We start from the raw sequence: 18,149 nt of genomic DNA on the forward strand, positions 1-18,149 counted from the left end.
CAGGAAGGTGTTTGTCAAGTTCAACTTCCGACCCATAAGACACCATTTTTAAAAAATAAGGATGTCTGTCTACAACACAGATGAAGCAAAATATGTAAGATATTATTTAAATCAGGCTGGTGGCGAATTGAATGGTTATATTGGGACCAGCACGCAATGTGGCGCAGGTCTGGGAGGTTTGTTCCGCAGCCTGTTTAGAATTGCTGTACCGTTGTTTAAAAAAGGAGTCAGCATAGTCAAACCCCACCTAAAAACAGCAGCATCAGGCATAGTGTCTGATGTGATATCCAACATAACCAAGCCAACATCTACTGAGCAGGATGGCAACAGCTTGTATGTGTATACACCCAAACCTTCTAAGACCCCTCCCACTGCACGCATGCGTGATACGCCGCCGCCTAAAAAGCGTAAAACGACAAAACCTGCCAGGAAAGCCACCAAACGGAGACAACCACGCGGAGTGAAAAGACCCAGAACCAGTCGTTCAAAAACTACAGCATGTGACATCTTCTAAATGGCTCTGTTACACAACCAATCAGAGAATGTCTAAAAACAGAGCTCGATCTTTTTACTGTCCCATACACACAAACGTCCATAGAGAAAACGACCTTTATTGAAATTCCACCAGTTTCTGCAATCACAGACGGAGGTCCAATCGAGTTTAAATCTCATCGTCCGGAGAGGATTACCTGGATCTAAACGATTCCTATATCTACACACGAGTAAGAATCACAGATGCTGACGGCACAAACTTAGGCAGGGATGCAAACGTGGGACTTGTTAATTATCCAGGTTGCACCTTATTTAGTCAGGTAGATGTAAATTTGGGGGATCGCTTGATCAGCCAATCATCCAACACGTATCCATACAGAGGCATAATAGAATGTCTTATCAATTATAATAAGCAGACTTTAGACACACAGTTCAGCAGCGCTTTATTCTGTACAGACACAGCCTCGCACATGAATGATACATGTATAGAAGGGGAGAGCCAGGGTCTGGTGACCAGAGGTACTTATACAGCGAATAGCAGTATTGTTGAATTGATTGCTCCAGTACACGCAGACCTGTTTTTTCAAGAAAAATTATTACTTAATGGAATCAATCTGTCGCTGAAATTTGTGCGCTCTAAAGACGAATTTGCTCTCATGACTGGAGCTAACACCGCGTATAAAGTTAAAATCGTCTCTGCCAGCTTATTTGTGAAAAGAATCAGTGTCTCACCAAGTGTCAGGCTGGCACACGGCAAGGCGCTGCATCATGCAAATGCAAAATATGCTGTAGACAGAGTTTCTTTAAAGACCTTCTCCACACCTGCTGGGGCAAGAATATCAACTAATTTATTTATGGGCAGGTTGCCTAAATTTGTCATCATCGCCTTCGTGGATAACGAAGCTTATCCTGGTTCTTTTACACGTAATCCATTTAATTTTAAAACTGTGATATAGAACTCATGTGTTTATACGCTGATGGACAGTCGTATCTGGCCAAACAATTCCTGTTTCAATCTGGAAGCTGATGAAGGACATTCAGGGAACGTATCGTTAGTTCAAACAGGGAGCGTGAAGCTGGAAACCCGTTTCAGAAATCCGCTACCCCGAACAATGAACCTGGTGTGTTACTCTGTATTTGATTCAGTCATCCAAATATCTAATATGAGACAAGTGCTGCTGGACGACTACTAAAGATTCAAAATGAATACAATAGAACTAACCAGCATTGTTAAAAGGATTAGTAACAGGGCTCATCTTCTAGGCGTCTTAGCATGTGACCAGCTGCCAACAAAGCCCATCAGATATCCATGCATGGGCATTGTGAATACAGATCCATCAGACTTACCTGGGAAGCACTGGTTGGCGTTCAATATCACAAAAGACAAGCAAGGGCACTTTTTTGACAGCTTCGGTAACTCACCTGATACGTTTTCACCCGAGATAAAAGTTTTTCTTTTAAAAACACCGCTCGGATATTGTATTCTGGGAGACAGGTTCAGAAGGACTTTTCGGTAACCTGCGGACAACACTGTGTGCTTTTTCTATATCATGTCCAAAAAGGAGCGTCTTATTCAAGACTAATTAATATGTACAGTGATAACCTTGTTTGTAACGATGCAATGGTTTGTCATTTTGTTAACAAAATAAGACCTGTTTCTGCATGTTTTGAAAATAACTTTGATTGTGTGCAGCGCGGATACTGATTCAAGTAACAAATAATAAAAGATAACAGAAGAGAATATCGTTTCATCTGGTATTTATTTTCACCTAATTGCTAAAAACATTATTTAGTAATAATAAAATCTTTAAACATCAGCATAGAGTTCAAAAAGTAGTAAAAAGGGGAAAACTGTCATCTGTTTAACTAAACAATATAGACATAAATAAGAAAAAACACATAAGTGTAGTGTATAAAAAGGGAAACAAATGCGAGGTTAAATGATCTTTTTTTCAAGAATAAGAAAAACAAACATAATTTTAAAATTCATTAAAAATCGATCCACCCGCTTCTACTCTGCCTTGATTTTTGATGTGTGGTAAATAAGCTTTGATCGCTCAGTGACCGCTTCTTGTGCAAACCATTTGTTTCCACACTCGGGTCGCCAGTGTCGCCTTTATATTGGCTAATAGTCCTCCTCACCTCAGCATTAGGAAAAGCAGACAGAGACTTTCTCCCTCACTATGTGTTAATAGACCTCTCTGCATTGAATCACACTTGTTATTAATCTCTGTCTCTCTTCCACAGCATGCCTCTTGTCCCATCTTCGTTCTCTCACCCCAACCACTCCTGGCAGATGGCCGCCCCTCACTGAGCCTGTTACTGCCGGCGCTTCCTCCCTGTTAAAAGGGAGTTTTTTTCCACTGTCGCCAATGTGCTTGCTCATAGGGGGTCATATGATTGTTGGGTTTTTCTCCTTGTGTATATTATTTTAGAGTCTACCTTACAAAGTAAAGCACCTTGAGCCGACTGTTGTTGTGATTTGGTGCTGTATCAATAAAACTGAAGTGAATTGAAATAACATAAAAGGACATAATGCTGCAGGTTGGCTTTCTTTCTTTTCTGATTCACCAGTTTGTATGCATCTTTTCACAGGAGTGACCTAAGGACGGCTGTAGCCTACCCTTATTTACTTATATAATGAACAACATATAGTGTAATGTGGTGTAAAATAGAGTGTTTTCTTTTAATTTAATGACATAAAGCAGGGATCAAATGTTTCCATGGTGACTGTTTTAGAATTGTGTATTTTTAAATCTGCATCAGACTTGAAAAAGAGCTCATCTGTGCAAGAAAAACCATCAAATCAGGAGTATTTTCATATCTACATTTGATCTTACACAAGTTTTGAAGAGTTTTGGAAAGTTTCTCTTCCCCAACTGTGATAGAACAGCAGCGTTTTAATGGAAGCCAGTAAAGGGATCTACAAACCCATCAGGGTATGTGACACTTTTTGTTTTTACTGCATTTTTGAAGAATTTGATGTAGTTTTAAAAAGCTGACAAACTGAGAATCAATTTAAGTTACAATGAGTAATTTCTTATTTCTTTGACAGGTGCTGTTCAACACACCCATATATAACACAGCTGTGGAGATCTGCTGGTATCTACCAGGTTACAGGGCTCAGGTAAGACCCAGATCCATCCAAACCAAAACTGAGATAAAATGTCAGGTGATTTCTGAAGACCTGGGACTGATGCTGATTAAATGTCTCCTTTTATTTTTAGATTGCAATGATGATGGAATTCCTCAGACTTCAGAAGGAAAACCAAATACCATCAAGCCTCACTGCAGAAGATATGGGAGATCTTTTGGTGGAGAGGAGCAAAGAGACAGTCAGAGAGCAGTGAGTTACTGTGACACCTACAGACCATCCACCTCACACCTGAAACTGTTTGTGCTGAAGTGTAAATGCTGAGAGAAAACCTCTCTTTTGTTTTCTTTTGAAGACTTTGGGAGTTTGAATTGGAGGGTTTGGAAGAAACAGAAGCCAAACCTCTTCTGAAACTGGTAAGACTAGAAAACTCACAAGAGTTTTAGTCATTTGGAGATCTTTTTTTTTTTTTTACTACAATCACATAACCTCTCAACAAAACTGCAATGTAAACATGCTTTCTGTTTCAGGTGTGGGCAGTGAACACAATAAATAAAATGAGGGACATCGAGTTTCAAGCCCGGATGCTGCTGGAATTTCCAGAGGCCATACCTCCTAAATTTCAGTGAGTCACCTCTGACATAAAATCATTAACAGTCCAGCTACAGTATTTCAAAATTTCTGTTATTTTTTTAAATAGGTGTAAAAGATCATTCTTATAACTTTATTCTGCAGAACACCTAAGCTCCTCAGCAATGTCAGGAAGTACATTGACCTCCTTAAAGAGAGGCAGCAGGACGCACAAACCTCCAAACTGTTCACTGCAACAGACGTGGTGATAGAGGTGGTTCCCCGTGTCCTGCATGGCTTCTGGAAGCTTCCTTCTTACCCCCTACTGAACATGTCCTCCCAAAAATTGAGCATCCTCTCCACCAGTGTGACAAAGGCCACTTTGGATCGAGTGTCCAAATCTCTCCTAACAACGGAAAACCAGGCCATCTTCTCAAGGTCCATCAGAGATGACATGGTGCAAAGTATCCTGTCTGAAGTCAGAGAGAAATATTCAGAAAAGATTCTGCTGAGCCACATTGCAAACTTTGCACCAGGACTACTCAGGGCAATTTCTGATGTAGCAAAGACGAGCATATGCCAGATCTTCCAGCCCCCTTGTGAAAGTCCAGTAGTGTCTGATGTTCTTCCAACTAAAGAACCTCATCCTGAAGGTCTGCTGAAGTCAGATGTTCTTCCCACTTCCCAACCTCCAGTTGAAAGTTCACGAATTGCTGATATTTTTTCCACTCACGAACCTCCTTCCAAAAGTTCAACAAAGGCTGATGTTCTTCCAGCTAAAGAATCTGCTCATGAAAATCTGCTGAAGTCAGATGTTGTTCCTACTAAAGAACCAAAAGGACCTGATCGTGAACGTGTTCTGAAGTCAGATATTCTCCCTACTAAAGAACCACAAGAACCTGCTTGTGAAAGTGTTCTGAAGTCAGGTGTTCTTCCTACTAAAGAACCACAAGAACCTGATCGTGAATGTGTTCTGAAGTCAGGTGTTCTTCCTACTAAAGAACCACACGAACCTGCTCCTGAACGTGTTCTAAAGTCAGATGTTCTTCTTACTTCCGAACCTCCTTTTGAAAGTTCAACAAAGGCTGATGTTCTTCCGACTAAAGAGCCTGCTTGTAAAAATCTGCTGAAGCCAGATGTTGTTCCTCCTAAAGAACCTCAAGAACCTGCTTGGGAAAGTGTTCTGAAGTCAGATGTTCTTCCTACTTCCGAACCTCTTTTTGAAAGTTCATCAAAGGCTGATGTTCTTCCTACTAAAGAGCCTGCTTCTGAAAGTCTGGCAACGTCCGATGATCTTCCTAGTGAGGAACTCCCTTCTGTATGTCTATCCATGTCTGAGCCAGTTGTCTCTTTTACTAATAATTCAGAGAAGTCTGACAACATTAAAATCAAGGAGAAAAAGGAGAAAAAGAAGAAAAAAAAGGGCTTCTGCCAAAAATTCAGAGCCCTGTTCTGTTGTTGCTTCAGACCCCAAGAAACTGACTGATTTTGAGAATCCAATCTGTTTGTTCCAACTCTACAAAATCAAATAAAATGATTAATCAATATTTTTTCCATGAGTCTGCATCTATGATTAAAGAATATTTTTCCTTCAGATGTTTATAAGGGTTCTCAAAATACCTCCACAAGTCCAACAATTGTTAACATATTAGTGTTGTTATCTTTAAGAGAATCTGAACTTATTCTTACTCTTAACATATCAACAGCAGTAACTGAAACCTGGAAATGAAAAAAAAGTTACCAACAATTATTAACATTGCTTCACATCTTTGTTTAGTAATGGCCCAGATACACATTGGCACATAGCAGGACCTCAGTGTTTATGAGTATTCTTCCGGACTTAGGAATATTAATAAAAGGAGCATCTACATGCCACAAAGCTGATGAGAACCACACATGTCTTCCAACATCCTCAGATTTGTGTTTTACAATTAAGAGGAACTTTGCATAATGTTTGTATGCTCAAATCCTCAAAGGTCTATTATTTTTCATAGTTTGTCCTTTCAACCAAAGTTAAAAACTTCTGCGGACATCAGCAGTTTATTCTTTTGCAATCAAACTCTTAAAATTAGAACATTTCCACCAAACCTGGGTGGGTGCTGGAGCTCCAGGAAGGAAAACTCAGAAGAGGAGGAAAAACAGTCCAAAGAAACAGTTCAGGAGGCCAACCGCATGGCCATCAACTGAGACAATTCAGTTCAGGAGGCGTTTCTCCCGTTGAAAATGCTACGTCCAGATGAACAGAATCACCCTTTTGGGATTTCTACCACGTATTTATCACTAGATTTACTAAACCTGCACAAATTTGCGTAACTTCCCTAAACCCAACACCCCCTAGAATTACTGGCTTTTTTATTTTCTGGTGCAAGTCCCGAGGTGTTAATCACCCCTGCTGAGATTTTCACAGGTCGTCAGCTCATTTCTCCTCCAGCTTTTGTTGTGCAAACCACCCATTATCCTTGAGGCCTGGCACATTTGCATTTGCTCACTCAGAGTTGCTCAGATCCAAGTCAGGCCAAACCTCTGTGTTACGACTTTCAGAAATGCCTGCCGTATCTATACAAAATATCCCACACATTGACTGACCTGCAAATATAAAAGACACACATTCACACCTTCCTTGAGTCTCAGCACAGATCTTCCATTGTTCCATTGTCACTGTGTATGTGAGGGAGTGGCATTGCTTGACTACAGCACAGTGCTGTGCATAAAAGCAGACCGACCCAGACGGGAGAATCATTTCTTGTTCGCATTTCTGAGAACGCACATCAGGATGGCCTCCGTATCACTGCCACGCAGGAAGAACCTCTCCGCGCAACAGGCTTTGGCTTTGCTTCAGAAAATGGACGAAGCAGATTCTGATGGAGGAGAGGTTTCATTTGTCCAGCAGGCCACTGATACCTCCTCAGAAGAATCTGAAAAGGAGACGGAACAAGAACCCAACATGCCTCCACAGAAGAGGCCCCGTGGTACTGGGAAGCCCAGCCAGAGCCACACGGCAAAAGACGGCACTGTAGAGGAGGACATTGCAATGCCCAGTGCAGTAGCAAATCGTTCGTGCTTCACTGCGCAAGCTGGACCCACAGAGTCTGCTAAGGTTTGTCACTGCCATAGTAGATATGATATTTATATAAACCCATTTAGAGTGAGGTTCATGTAAATTTACCATTCTCTATTTGTTTATCTTCCGACAGCGCAAGATTACAAGTGTGCTCCAAAGCTTCCTTTGCCTGTTAGACGTGGGAATGCTGCAGACCATCAGGGAGTGTACGGTCCATCAAGCCCACAGAATAGAGCCGGACTGGAATTTGTCAGTTCATGAACTGATGGCATTCATTTCAATCCTGTTTGTAAGAGCAATCATGTGTCCTGTTGGTGCCATTGTGGATTGCTGGTCAGAAAGATTTCTGGTGCCAGTAATCAAAGAGACAATGCCCCGAGATAGATTCATTTCAATTATGCAACACCTTCGATTTGATGACAGGGACACGCGGGCAGAACGGGTGAAAACAGATAAATTTGCGGCGATCTCCGACATCTGGACACGCTTCAACAAGAACTGTGCTAAGAGTTTCACTCCAGGAGAACACATGACCATAGATGAACAGCTGTTCCCTACCAAGGTTCGTTGTCCATTCACACAGTGTATCGCAGCCAAGCCAGACAAATTTGGGATCAAGAACGTGGTCATGAAACTGATGGAGCCGTTTTTGGATGATGGGAGAAACGTCACAACAGACAATTTCTTTACTTCACTGTCACTGTCGCACAGACTGCTGCAGCGCAAAACGCCGTTATGGGGCACGGTGAATAAAGTCTGGCGTGAACTTACTCAACTTGTGCGGATGTATTCCATAAGAGCAGCAACATGCAGGTGGTCAGTAGCGGTTTTCTACAATATGCTGGACCTGTTAGCGGTGAATGCCTACATTTTGTACAAGGCATGTACAGGGTGGACAGGCAAAAGAAGATTGTTTCTGAGTCTTCTAGCTCAGGAACTTCGTTGCCGATTCATGTAGCACAAGGAAATATTAGCACAGACGCAGGCTGCTGAAGCTGCTGCAGCTGCTGTGCCAGGGACTGTAAAGACAACGCAGTGCCAGTGGAATTTACGCAAATTTGCGCAGGGCTAGTAAATCTAGTAGTAGGGACTCGCACCAGGGAAAAAAAAGGCTCAGTAATTCTAGTGTTAAGGTGTGAAACAGCTGTGTACTGCCTTTTGTTCCTGGAGAAGGTATTTAACTGAGAGCCATGCTAGGCTCAGGGAGACTCTGCTGACCCTGCCCCGTGGTCATGTAGGCTCTCCATCAATCTTGGTTGTCTGTTCTTTGTGTGTTTTGATTAAAGAATGTTAGCTACCGCTCACCGCTCGTCTGCAGGCTTTATTTAAATGGAAAACTTCCACAACAGGCGGGTCTAGCAAAGTGTTGCCAGGGGGCCAGGTAGGGCATTAACAGGGAAAGGGGGGCACAAAGAAATACTTTTCTAGTGTATGAATGTGTGTGTGAATGGGTGGATGATTGTGTATAGTGTAAAGCGCTTTGGGGTCCTTAGGACCAAGTAAAGTGCTTTACAAATACAGACCATTTTACCATTTTTCTTTCTTATTCTCATTTAAAATGTCTCACTGTTATTAAATAATTATCTGAATCTTACAACCAAAGTTTTTATCTGATGTAAAATGTATAGAAATCATACATATACCAACAAGACTGTACATCACTGTCACAACAGTGTTTGTTTTCATTCAAAGGCTTTATGGCTTTAATACCTGGGGGGCCGGTCTCTAGTCAAAATGCCCGATTTTCTGTCCCAGGCCAGTCCTGGCCAACAGGGAAACAAACGCCGACACTGTGCTGCAAGTCTTGGACGAGAGTACACCTAAAGCTGGGCAAACACTGCAATTTTCAAACTGCACGATTGGCTCGCAGTTGGTAGGTCACGATGCAGGTCTCACACTATACCGCCCGATGCTCTGATGCGACCTGAGTGCGCACACTGTGCCTCCATATAATGAAGGTTATAACAGAAAATCTGTCGCTCTCTCTCTCTGTCTTTCTCTCACACAGACACACCACCACCATCAACTTTGCTAAATTGCTAATGAAAAACATTGATCAGGCAGCTGTGATTGAGCAGCAATGTAAATCCAACTATTTTCACGGTTGTTGTGGTCGTGATAATTTTGTGAGGCCACATCGAAAAGGCTCGGATGAGCTTTCCAAAGTTCTACAAGTTGTGCCTCCATCGCTTGTGTCCAGATCACACGCTGCACAGCCGTGCTGCACCGTCTTTTTCACCGACGTTTACGTGTTTGCGTGTGAGCAGTGTGAGCGGCTGTGGCGACACGCTCACGAGCGAGCAATGTTTGTTCCCCTCAGAGAAAGAAAAAAAAGGCTGCAAAAGTACAGGGAGGAATGGGAAAAGGAAAACACCTGGCTGGAAAAGTGCACGATAACACCTATAAAGCACACTGCACTGTGTGCCGGTGCACTTTTTCCATAGGCAGCTTCTAGTGGTGGGCACATGAAGAACATGAGGGACGTGAAAGCTCGGGGAACCCTAAACCAATTTTTTGTCCACCAGGCCACGGCAGAAGCAGATATGGTATGTAAACACTGTCTCTTTTTTTAAACCCTCTGGTTAAGGTTAATATGGGCATGTGCAGTGAATATCAGCGCTATGTGGCCAGAAGTGGGATAATATAATTTATTTTGTGTAATAAACAACTGCAAGGATAGATGATTACAACAAATAGATGACTAATACATAAAAGTAATACATGAATAATGATGATGAGTTATGATGCGTACTCAAGCGGGTTTACAAACGGGAGCAAAAGCTGAAATAATGCCTCTACTGAAGCCAATTGTACTAAATGCACTAAATGTGCACTGTTACAAGAATATTTTTCTTTCTATTGTTTTCTATTAATTTATATAATTTTAAGTTAAGCAGGACAGAGTTCTTTTAAAGAAAGATTTACTTATATTCTCAAAAGTTAAGCATGACAGGCTTCTGCTTAAGAAAGAGACCTGTTTTACTGTGTTAATGTTGTCATTTTGAGCTAAAAATAAATGGCTAAATGATTTTCATGTGTTCATGTCACAAAGAATATGCATCTGCTTAAATCAAATTCAAGTCAAATGGTTAAAAAATAATTTCACACACAAAAAAAGAGCTAAAAAATTCACCACACTGGGAAGGGTGAAGACAACTGGGTCGCCCGGCCCTGGCCACGAGGTGTCCCTTATTTATTTCTCATGGAGTTGGCAACCCTATGTTTACATGATCGAAATAACTTGAACACAAACACAAACAAACAAAGAGGAAGACCGCACCGGAAGGAAACAACTACAAGTCCCAGCATCCTCTGTGTTTAGGGAGCAGCAGTGAAAGTGAAAGCATTGAGCCTCCGTTCAGAGCAGCAGGAGGAGGAAGGTGGAGCTGAGGCAGGTGAGTGTTAACATGAATATGTTTCTTCTTATGACATAAAATAATTCCACGCTGTTCGTGTCTGTGGGTGAAATGTGAGGCCGGTCGGCTCCTCTGAGCGCTGGTTTCCTGTAAGTAGAGAGGAAGTGAGTTTAGCTGAGCCTCCGTTTAGTGTGAGAGAGCAGGAGGAGAGTGAGAGCTGTGCTGAGGCAGGGTGAGTGTTAACACCGCTCTGACATTACTGTGTCTCTGTGGCGGGAACAACAGGCTCCGTCAGTGGAGGCAAAAATAATCAGACTTTGGTTTTTCAAAGGAAACAACTTTATGTCGGAAGTTCCCGCACGCTCATTGGATAACGAGGTGTCAATCTCGAGCTATTAGCCAATGAGCGTGCGGATTCACAGAAAGACCCGCCTTTATCACGGGACTTTAAAAACTACAATGGCGACAGAAACTCCGTGAGTGGAGTTCAGGGTGACGTTATGAAACTGTGACGTTTGAGCCACTTCCTGTTCTCAGTCCCAGCGTCCTGATCACCGAGGTTTCTGTTGCTCTGATATCTGATATTGATTATATTGGTAAACAGGCTGTAGCATAAACATCAGGTCTGTTCTGAAAACTGGCTTCATTTTTTCAAAGTAAGGGAATATCTGTGGTCTGATACCGCGGGCTCATGGGCTAAGGACTTGGATTGACAAGTCAAGCGCAGATGATTGTGTTGTTTCTTATAAAGGCTTGTGTGTGTGTGCCTTCCTGTGTGTGTCCTTGTGTCAGTGGAACTGAATCAGTGTGTTAGAGAAAGTGCTCCTTTGCTGTGCCGTCATCGTGTGGATGCTTCTTTTAAAGTTGGAACTCATGTTTTTATGATCTGCTTCATTTCATTGAACCTTTATTTCTAACCATGAAGTCCCTTTGAGGTTACAGCCTCCTGGTTAGGTTTAGGCTGTTATTGTGCTTCAGGCTGAAATATGAGGAGTAAGGAGTGGGGCTGGTTAGCCCTCATGACCCTCACCATGACACATACGTCACAGGACAGTGTTTACCACAGAAACTCCATGAAATGATCAATGAGAACTTTAGAAACCCGTCAGTGTGATGCTTCCAGTACAACAGCACCTCTGAGTGTGTGTGTTTGCCTCTCAGACTAACTCCACCCTGACATCAAGAAGATGGAGGAAGAGGATGGAGCAGGATCTGCAGCATCCAGCTGTGTGTCTGTAAGGAGTGACTGGTCCAAAGGAAAACCTCTAAACTTCAGTAATGAACCTGCAGCAACAATGTAAGAGAGCTGCTGACTCATTTATTCAGTGTAAATAATGATTTTTGATGCAATGGGAGAAGAAAAATGACAAAAACAGTTTTAAAAATAAGGATTAAAATGTTACAAACTATGTTTTTGAGTTTCCTGATGTAGCACAAAAATATATGAACATAATATTTTACGGTTCTTTTAGGCAGCACCAAAAAACAAAAAGACTATTTTAAGCTGTCTGAGGTAGTGAGTCAACATGTCACACTGGGTCAAAGGTCAGGGAGTAAAAGTGTGTTTTAAAGGAGGTTTAAAAGCAGCGAGTGAAGGAGCCTGTCGAGGTAAATCGTTCCATAACTGATCAAATTCAGTTGGTGGACCTCTGTGTGAAATCAAGCATCTGGTTCACAGAGAGGATAACCCTCACATGGGCTGTACAACATTATACAGGGAGACAAAAACAGAGATTATCGTAGCCATCGCTCTCTCGCATGGACGTGGCAGTCTTGCTGTCTGCTGCGAATCCTCCCCGTACCTCCGTGACCTCGTTTGGTATCTGCTCCCTCCTCTGTAAGAGACAGTAAAGGAAAACACGTCTCTGCCAAGTCTTGAAAATCTAATCTTATCATCCATTGTTCTTCTAGGGCCTCTTCTTCTTGTGGCCTCAGCTAACTGCTAATATTTAAATGGCTAACATTAACATGTGTGCCAGCCAGGTTAACATTTATGATGAACTATGATTAATTAACTGATGTTGAAACTGGAGCTTTACTGACCTCTGAAATTCCTCCTAAAGTGTTATTCAGTGTTGTGACAGTCAGCTGCTTCAGCTGCTGCTAGGATGGGCTGTGGCAAAGAGAACAGAGACAATCCAAATCAGAGTTTTTCTCTGAATTAAAAGCAAGGAAACAACAATATATTCTACATGGTGAAACTGATGGTTTCTGGTGTTTGGGTCTGTTTTTCTGTATTTATGCAGATAAAGTGTAAACTCAGATGAATTATACCATCAAATGTTAAAGGAAAATATCAGGATGAGTGTCTGTGAGCTGAGAAGGACGTGAAGCGAGCAGTTTATCCCAGAGCTGAAGCTGCTCTGTGTGCAGAGATGAGCTCAGATTCCTGCTGTGATTGATCAACAGTCACAGAAATGTAGACTTGTAGTTATTACTGCAGTATGGTCACAGCAGATACTGATAAACATGTATTATGAGGATGGATGATCAAGTTTCTCACTCTCTCCTTTAAATCTCAGTTTTTTCTTCTTCACAGTTTATCTGTTAATTTATTAATGAATAACACTGAAAGAGTTTCTGTTATATTTCCCCTTGAACATCAGCTTATTAGGGCGGCATTAGGAAATAGCCCCCCTCCAAAGAATGAATAAATGAATGATGATAATAATAAAATGATTCAAAAGCAGAGCTCAGAGTGGTAGAATGGTCAAACATGGATCCACGGGTGGTTCAACTGCATTTGGTGACGTGACTAAAGCAAATCTTTCAAATAATCCCACAATCAACGGGATGTTGTCTCCTTTACTACGGTTACTTTACTTGGTCACCGTGTGAATTTCTTTGAAATGAACCAAATTCTTTTATTTGTTGGTTGTTGCATATTTAACCTCTACAGTCAGGAAAGGAGGAGATGAGGCCTCAACAATGTTGGGTTGTAGCTGTGCTTCAGGTTAGAGTGAGTGTCCATGGAATAAATGTAAGTCAGTGAACTGGAAACATGACTGTGTTCAAACTTTGTTTCCTTTTTATAATGAGTCTAATCAAAGGTGGACAGAAGTATCTCCACTGTGACTTTTCTGTGTCACCATCAGAGCTTCTGCACAGTGTGGAGAAAGATCCAGGACCACAGCTGGACTGCAGACAGCCAGTCAGAGCAGCTGTGTACAAAGTAAGACTGAACATCTGTCTGCTGATGGACTTATTTCTGAAAACTGGACTTCTTGTGTTGTTCAGACATTGAAGAGTTTTCTTTCTCTTTAGTCTCATTGTTTTTCTTTCTTTCAGTAGATGTTGGTCTGCAGGAGGTTTTAGATGAACATAAGATCAGTCTGAGGAGGAGATGTGAACGTGTGACTGAAGGAAGTGATGAAACAGGAAGTAGAACCCTCCTCAACAGGATCTACACTGAGCTCTACATCACAGAGGGACAGAGTGAAGAGGTTCATACCCAACATGAGGTGAGGCAGCTGGAGACAGCTTCCAAGATGGACGCCCTCCATGACGCTCCAATCAGGTGCCAGGACATCTTTAAAGCCTTACCTGACCAACAGAGACCCGTCAGAGTGGTTCTGACCAACGGCGTGGCTGGTGTTGGAAAAACCTTCTCAGTGCAGAAGTTCACTCTGGACTGGGCAGAGGGCTTGGAGAACCAACATGTCAGTGTGGTGGTTCTGCTTTCATTCAGGGAGCTGAACCTGATCAGAGATGAGCAGTACAGTCTTCTGGAGCTGCTCCATGTTTTCCATCCAACATTACAGAAGGTCACAGCAGAGAAGCTGGCTGTCTCTCAGCTTTTGTTCATCTTTGACGGCCTGGATGAAAGCAGACTTTCATTGGATTTCACCAACAGGAAGCTGCTGTCTGATGTCACACAGAAGTCATCAGTCAGCCAGCTGCTGACAAACCTCATCCAGGGGAATCTGCTTCCCTCGGCTCTCGTCTGGATAACTTCCCGACCCGCAGCAGCCAATCAGATCCCTCCTACATGTGTTGACAGGCTAACAGAAGTACGAGGCTTCACTGACGCCCAGAAGGAGGAGTACTTCAGGAGGAGATTCAGTGATGAAGAGCTGTCCAGCAGAATCATCTCCCACATGAAGACATCCAGGAGCCTCCACATCATGTGTAGTATCCCAGTCTTCTGCTGGATCACTGCTACAGTTCTGGAGCACATGTTGACTACAGAGCAGAGAGGAGAGCTGCCCAAGACCCTGACTGACATGTACTCACACTTCCTGCTGGTTCAGACAAAGAGGAAGAAGAACAAGTACCATGAGGGACGTGAGACGAGTCCACAGGAGCTGACGGAGGCTGACAGGGAAGTTCTTCTGAAGCTGGGGAGGCTGGCATTTGAACATCTGGAGAAAGGAAACATCATGTTCTACCAAGAAGACCTGGAGCAGTGTGGTCTGGATGTGACAGAGGCCTCGGTGTACTCAGGAGTTTGTACAGAGATCTTCAAAAGAGAGTGTGTGATCTTCCAGAAACCAGTCTACTGCTTTGTTCATCTGAGCATTCAGGAGTTTCTGGCTGCTGTCTACATGTTCCACTGTCACACCAACAGGAAGACAGAGGTGCTGAAGAACTTCCTTAAACCAAAATCTTTAATCAAGATGATTTCCAGTCTTTTTGATGACGATGATCTCCAATCACTTGATGTATTTCTGAGGAGAGCCATGGAGAAATCCCTCCAGAGTAAAAATGGCCACCTGGACCTATTTGTTCGCTTCCTTCATGGCCTCTGTCTGGAGTCCAACCAGAGACTCTTAGTAGGTCTGCTGGGTCAGACAGAGATCAGTCCAGGAACCATCCAGAGAGTCATCAACAACCTGAAGGAGATGAACAGTGATGGAATCTCTCCTGACAGAAGCATCAACATCTTCCACTGTCTGATGGAGATGAACCACCTCTCAGTACATCAGGAGATCCAAGAGTTCCTGAAGTCAGAGAACAGATCAAAGAAGTTACTCTCTGAGATCCAGTGCTCAGCTCTGGCCTTCATGCTGCAGATGTCAGAGGAGGTTCTGGATGAGTTGGACCTGCAGAAGTACAACACATCAGAGCGGGGACGACTGAGACTGATTCCAGCTGTGAGGAACTGCAGAAAGGCTGGGTGAGTCCAGATGTGATCATTAACATCATTGATCAGTGTAGGTTAGTAGTTTAATTTTGAAAATAAAATCAGATTGTAACCACAAAGTGTTTGTGTCCGTACGCTGCAACCTTCCACACCATTCCTTTATTGTACAGACTCAGCAGCAGCTCCATGGATCCCAAATCCAAGAGTGGAGAACAGATTTGAAGTGTGTCACATCCATGCAGTCACAGCTGTTTCCACCATGTTTCCACTGATATTAATCCTGTTCAATGACACGTTTCATATCAGTGAATATGTTCTTTAGGACGTCCACTGACATGTTTAAGTGTCCTGCTGGAAATCACTCAAATCATCCATGAAATCCATGAAAAATCCTTTTAGTGTTTCTAACTTCACCCTCTGTCCTCTCTCTCTCTCCATCCTCCTCACTGCTTCTTTCACTGATAATCACACAAACATCGTATTCAGCTACAAAATAACACAATAATATCATCTGATGATCATTATTATAAGAGCAGGATCCATATTTGATATCAGAGTAACACACTGCTTGGTTATGTGCAGTCATCATCAGTGACTGTGGGTCAAACAGAAGCTCTCTGATTGGTTGCTGACCTTGGTCACCTGTCCACTCTCACCTGTTTGTGTTTGCTCTCTCTTTGCTGTCTCCATCCTCTCTCTCCTTTTTCTCCCTCTCTGTCTTTGTACGTCACTCAGGTCCAATGGAAACAGTGACATTTACAAACCAATCAAAGACAAACTGATCCATGTCAGGTTATAACAATATTCAAAGTGAATACAGGCTGCTGCTGGACACAGACAGGTAACATCATTTTGACTTGCTGTCACCTGGATCTGGACTCATAAACACTGAAGCCCTGAACAGGAATACAAATCATTTTCTGCCAACTAGCGACACACCAGCAGATAATGGCTCAGAAAGCTCAAATGAGCCAATCATTTCTGTGTTTAGTTCCCCTGAAATCAGATCTGATATCAGCAGCTCTCAGTTCATTCATCATTATTGTCCAGTGATGAGATTTCTGCTCCGTTTGGTAACAGTCAGCAGGTTTTTCCTGCGTGTGGACGTGAACAGTCGTACCTGACAGCAGGTAGCAAACAGAGATCATCTTTCCAGCTGGAACTCTTCACTGAGCTGAACTCATTCAAAATGTTCTGGAGTCAAAACAGGAAACAGTCCAAATGTGTGTCTTCACTCTGACTCTGGATCAGATCTCAGTGACAGACTGTGGACATTATGGAAGCCTAAATGTGACACCATCTTCCTCCTTCATCTGCAGATTAAAGCCAAACAAAGATTCTCATTAAAAGTCTGCAGGTCTGAGAGAGACTCAATCGTTGTGTCATGTCAAACACAGTAAGAGGAGCTGAAGCACAGATGTGAAGAGCAGATTCATCAGATTATGACCTCACTCTGTTTTGTCTTCATATACATTCAGTCTGTGTTTATAATGCAGATTTTCTGCTTTTATAATAACACATTTTATATTTTCTATCATCACAGACTGACTTGGTGTCAACTCTCAGAGTCTCACTGTGAAGTTGTGGCCTCAGCTCTGAAGTCCAACCCCTCCCATCTGACAGAGCTGGACATGAGTGGAAATAAAGACCTCCAGGATTCAGGTGTGAAGCTTCTGTGTGCTGGACTGGAGAGTCCAAACTGTCGACTGGAGACTCTGAGGTGAGTTCACTGACTGCGGCTGTTGTTGTTTTTCTATATTTCAGGTCTTTGATGTTTGAAACTTTCTTTAGTTCCTAAATGTTCAGGATGTGTCTGAAGACAAATGTGAAGAAGTTTGAGTGCTTTCAGAAATGTTGTCTTTCCAAACGACTGAACAACAGTTTTTCCTTTTGGCTCCAAACAGAAGTGACAGACTTGAGCAGGGTTCATTTAAAGGCTGACAGAAGTGGAGTGGTGACGGGGAGATGTTTGACAGGACAGTGTTTCAGCCTCCACAGGTTCATGTTGTGCTCCATCAGTCAGTGAAGATGAAGTCAGTGCTGATGAGGCTGTAGAGTGTGTGAGGGATGTGAATGAGGATGATGAAGATCTGATGATAGCAGATAAAAACAGGCTGCAGAGACTTTGAGCCATACAGGGCACACAGTGTGTGTACAGAACAGCTGAAATCATTATGGAGGCCTCACTGGGATATGGAAGCATCACAGTACAGCTTCAGTGAAGCATTAAAGTCTCTGATATGAGATGAGAAATGAAGCAGCCAGAGCTTTTTCATGAGTGGAAACCCACTGTGACTGTGAGCTGCTGCTACAGCCTCCAGATTAGCCAGCAGCTCATCCTGCTCAACATTTTCTCACCAACTTTAATGGAAGTGTGATGTTTTCAGCTGGAGTGATGGTCAGGGTGGCCTCCCTCTCCTCTTCTTCTCCTCTTCCTCTTTCATTTGTAAAGCCACTTCTGCTGCTTTCATTCATTTGGAAGTCCTGTAGCTG

At 42.7% G+C, this 18,149-nt stretch overlaps 2 protein-coding genes and 1 long non-coding RNA gene across 4 annotated transcripts in view; 2 read left to right on the forward strand and 1 right to left on the reverse strand.

Moving 5' to 3' along the window:
* The window catches only part of LOC146676653 (uncharacterized), a 448,379-nt gene that overhangs the window by 345,083 nt on the left and 85,147 nt on the right, over positions 1–18,149 (reverse strand). The gene's annotated exons all lie outside the window — the stretch shown is intronic.
* Positions 3,396–5,642, forward strand: LOC146676669 (uncharacterized). Its single transcript, XM_085402153.1, has 7 exons — positions 3,396–3,431; positions 3,548–3,619; positions 3,720–3,838; positions 3,942–4,002; positions 4,117–4,211; positions 4,322–5,082; positions 5,140–5,642. The coding sequence occupies exons 1-7, from the start codon at positions 3,396–3,398 to the stop codon at positions 5,640–5,642; spliced, it is 1,647 nt and encodes a 548-aa protein (XP_085258279.1).
* LOC146676670 (protein NLRC3-like) lies at positions 11,643–17,393 on the forward strand. 2 transcript variants are annotated; one of them, XM_085402130.1, is made up of 4 exons: positions 11,643–11,870; positions 13,669–13,745; positions 13,862–15,689; positions 17,200–17,393. In XM_085402130.1, exons 1-4 carry the CDS (start codon positions 11,761–11,763, stop codon positions 17,378–17,380), a joined length of 2,196 nt encoding a protein of 731 aa, XP_085258256.1. In that variant the 5' UTR covers positions 11,643–11,760; the 3' UTR covers positions 17,381–17,393. The 2 variants fall into 2 exon arrangements, with proteins under 2 accessions (XP_085258256.1, XP_085258257.1); XM_085402131.1 differs by lacking the exons at positions 11,643–11,870; positions 13,669–13,745; positions 17,200–17,393 and adding an exon at positions 16,392–16,455 and having other exon boundaries at positions 13,954–15,689.

This window comes from Rhamphochromis longiceps, linkage group LG3 (assembly GCF_057381845.1).
Source record: "Rhamphochromis longiceps isolate RC_006_pf linkage group LG3, R_longiceps_female_GT1.1, whole genome shotgun sequence".
NCBI classification, from domain to species: domain Eukaryota; kingdom Metazoa; phylum Chordata; class Actinopteri; order Cichliformes; family Cichlidae; genus Rhamphochromis; species Rhamphochromis longiceps.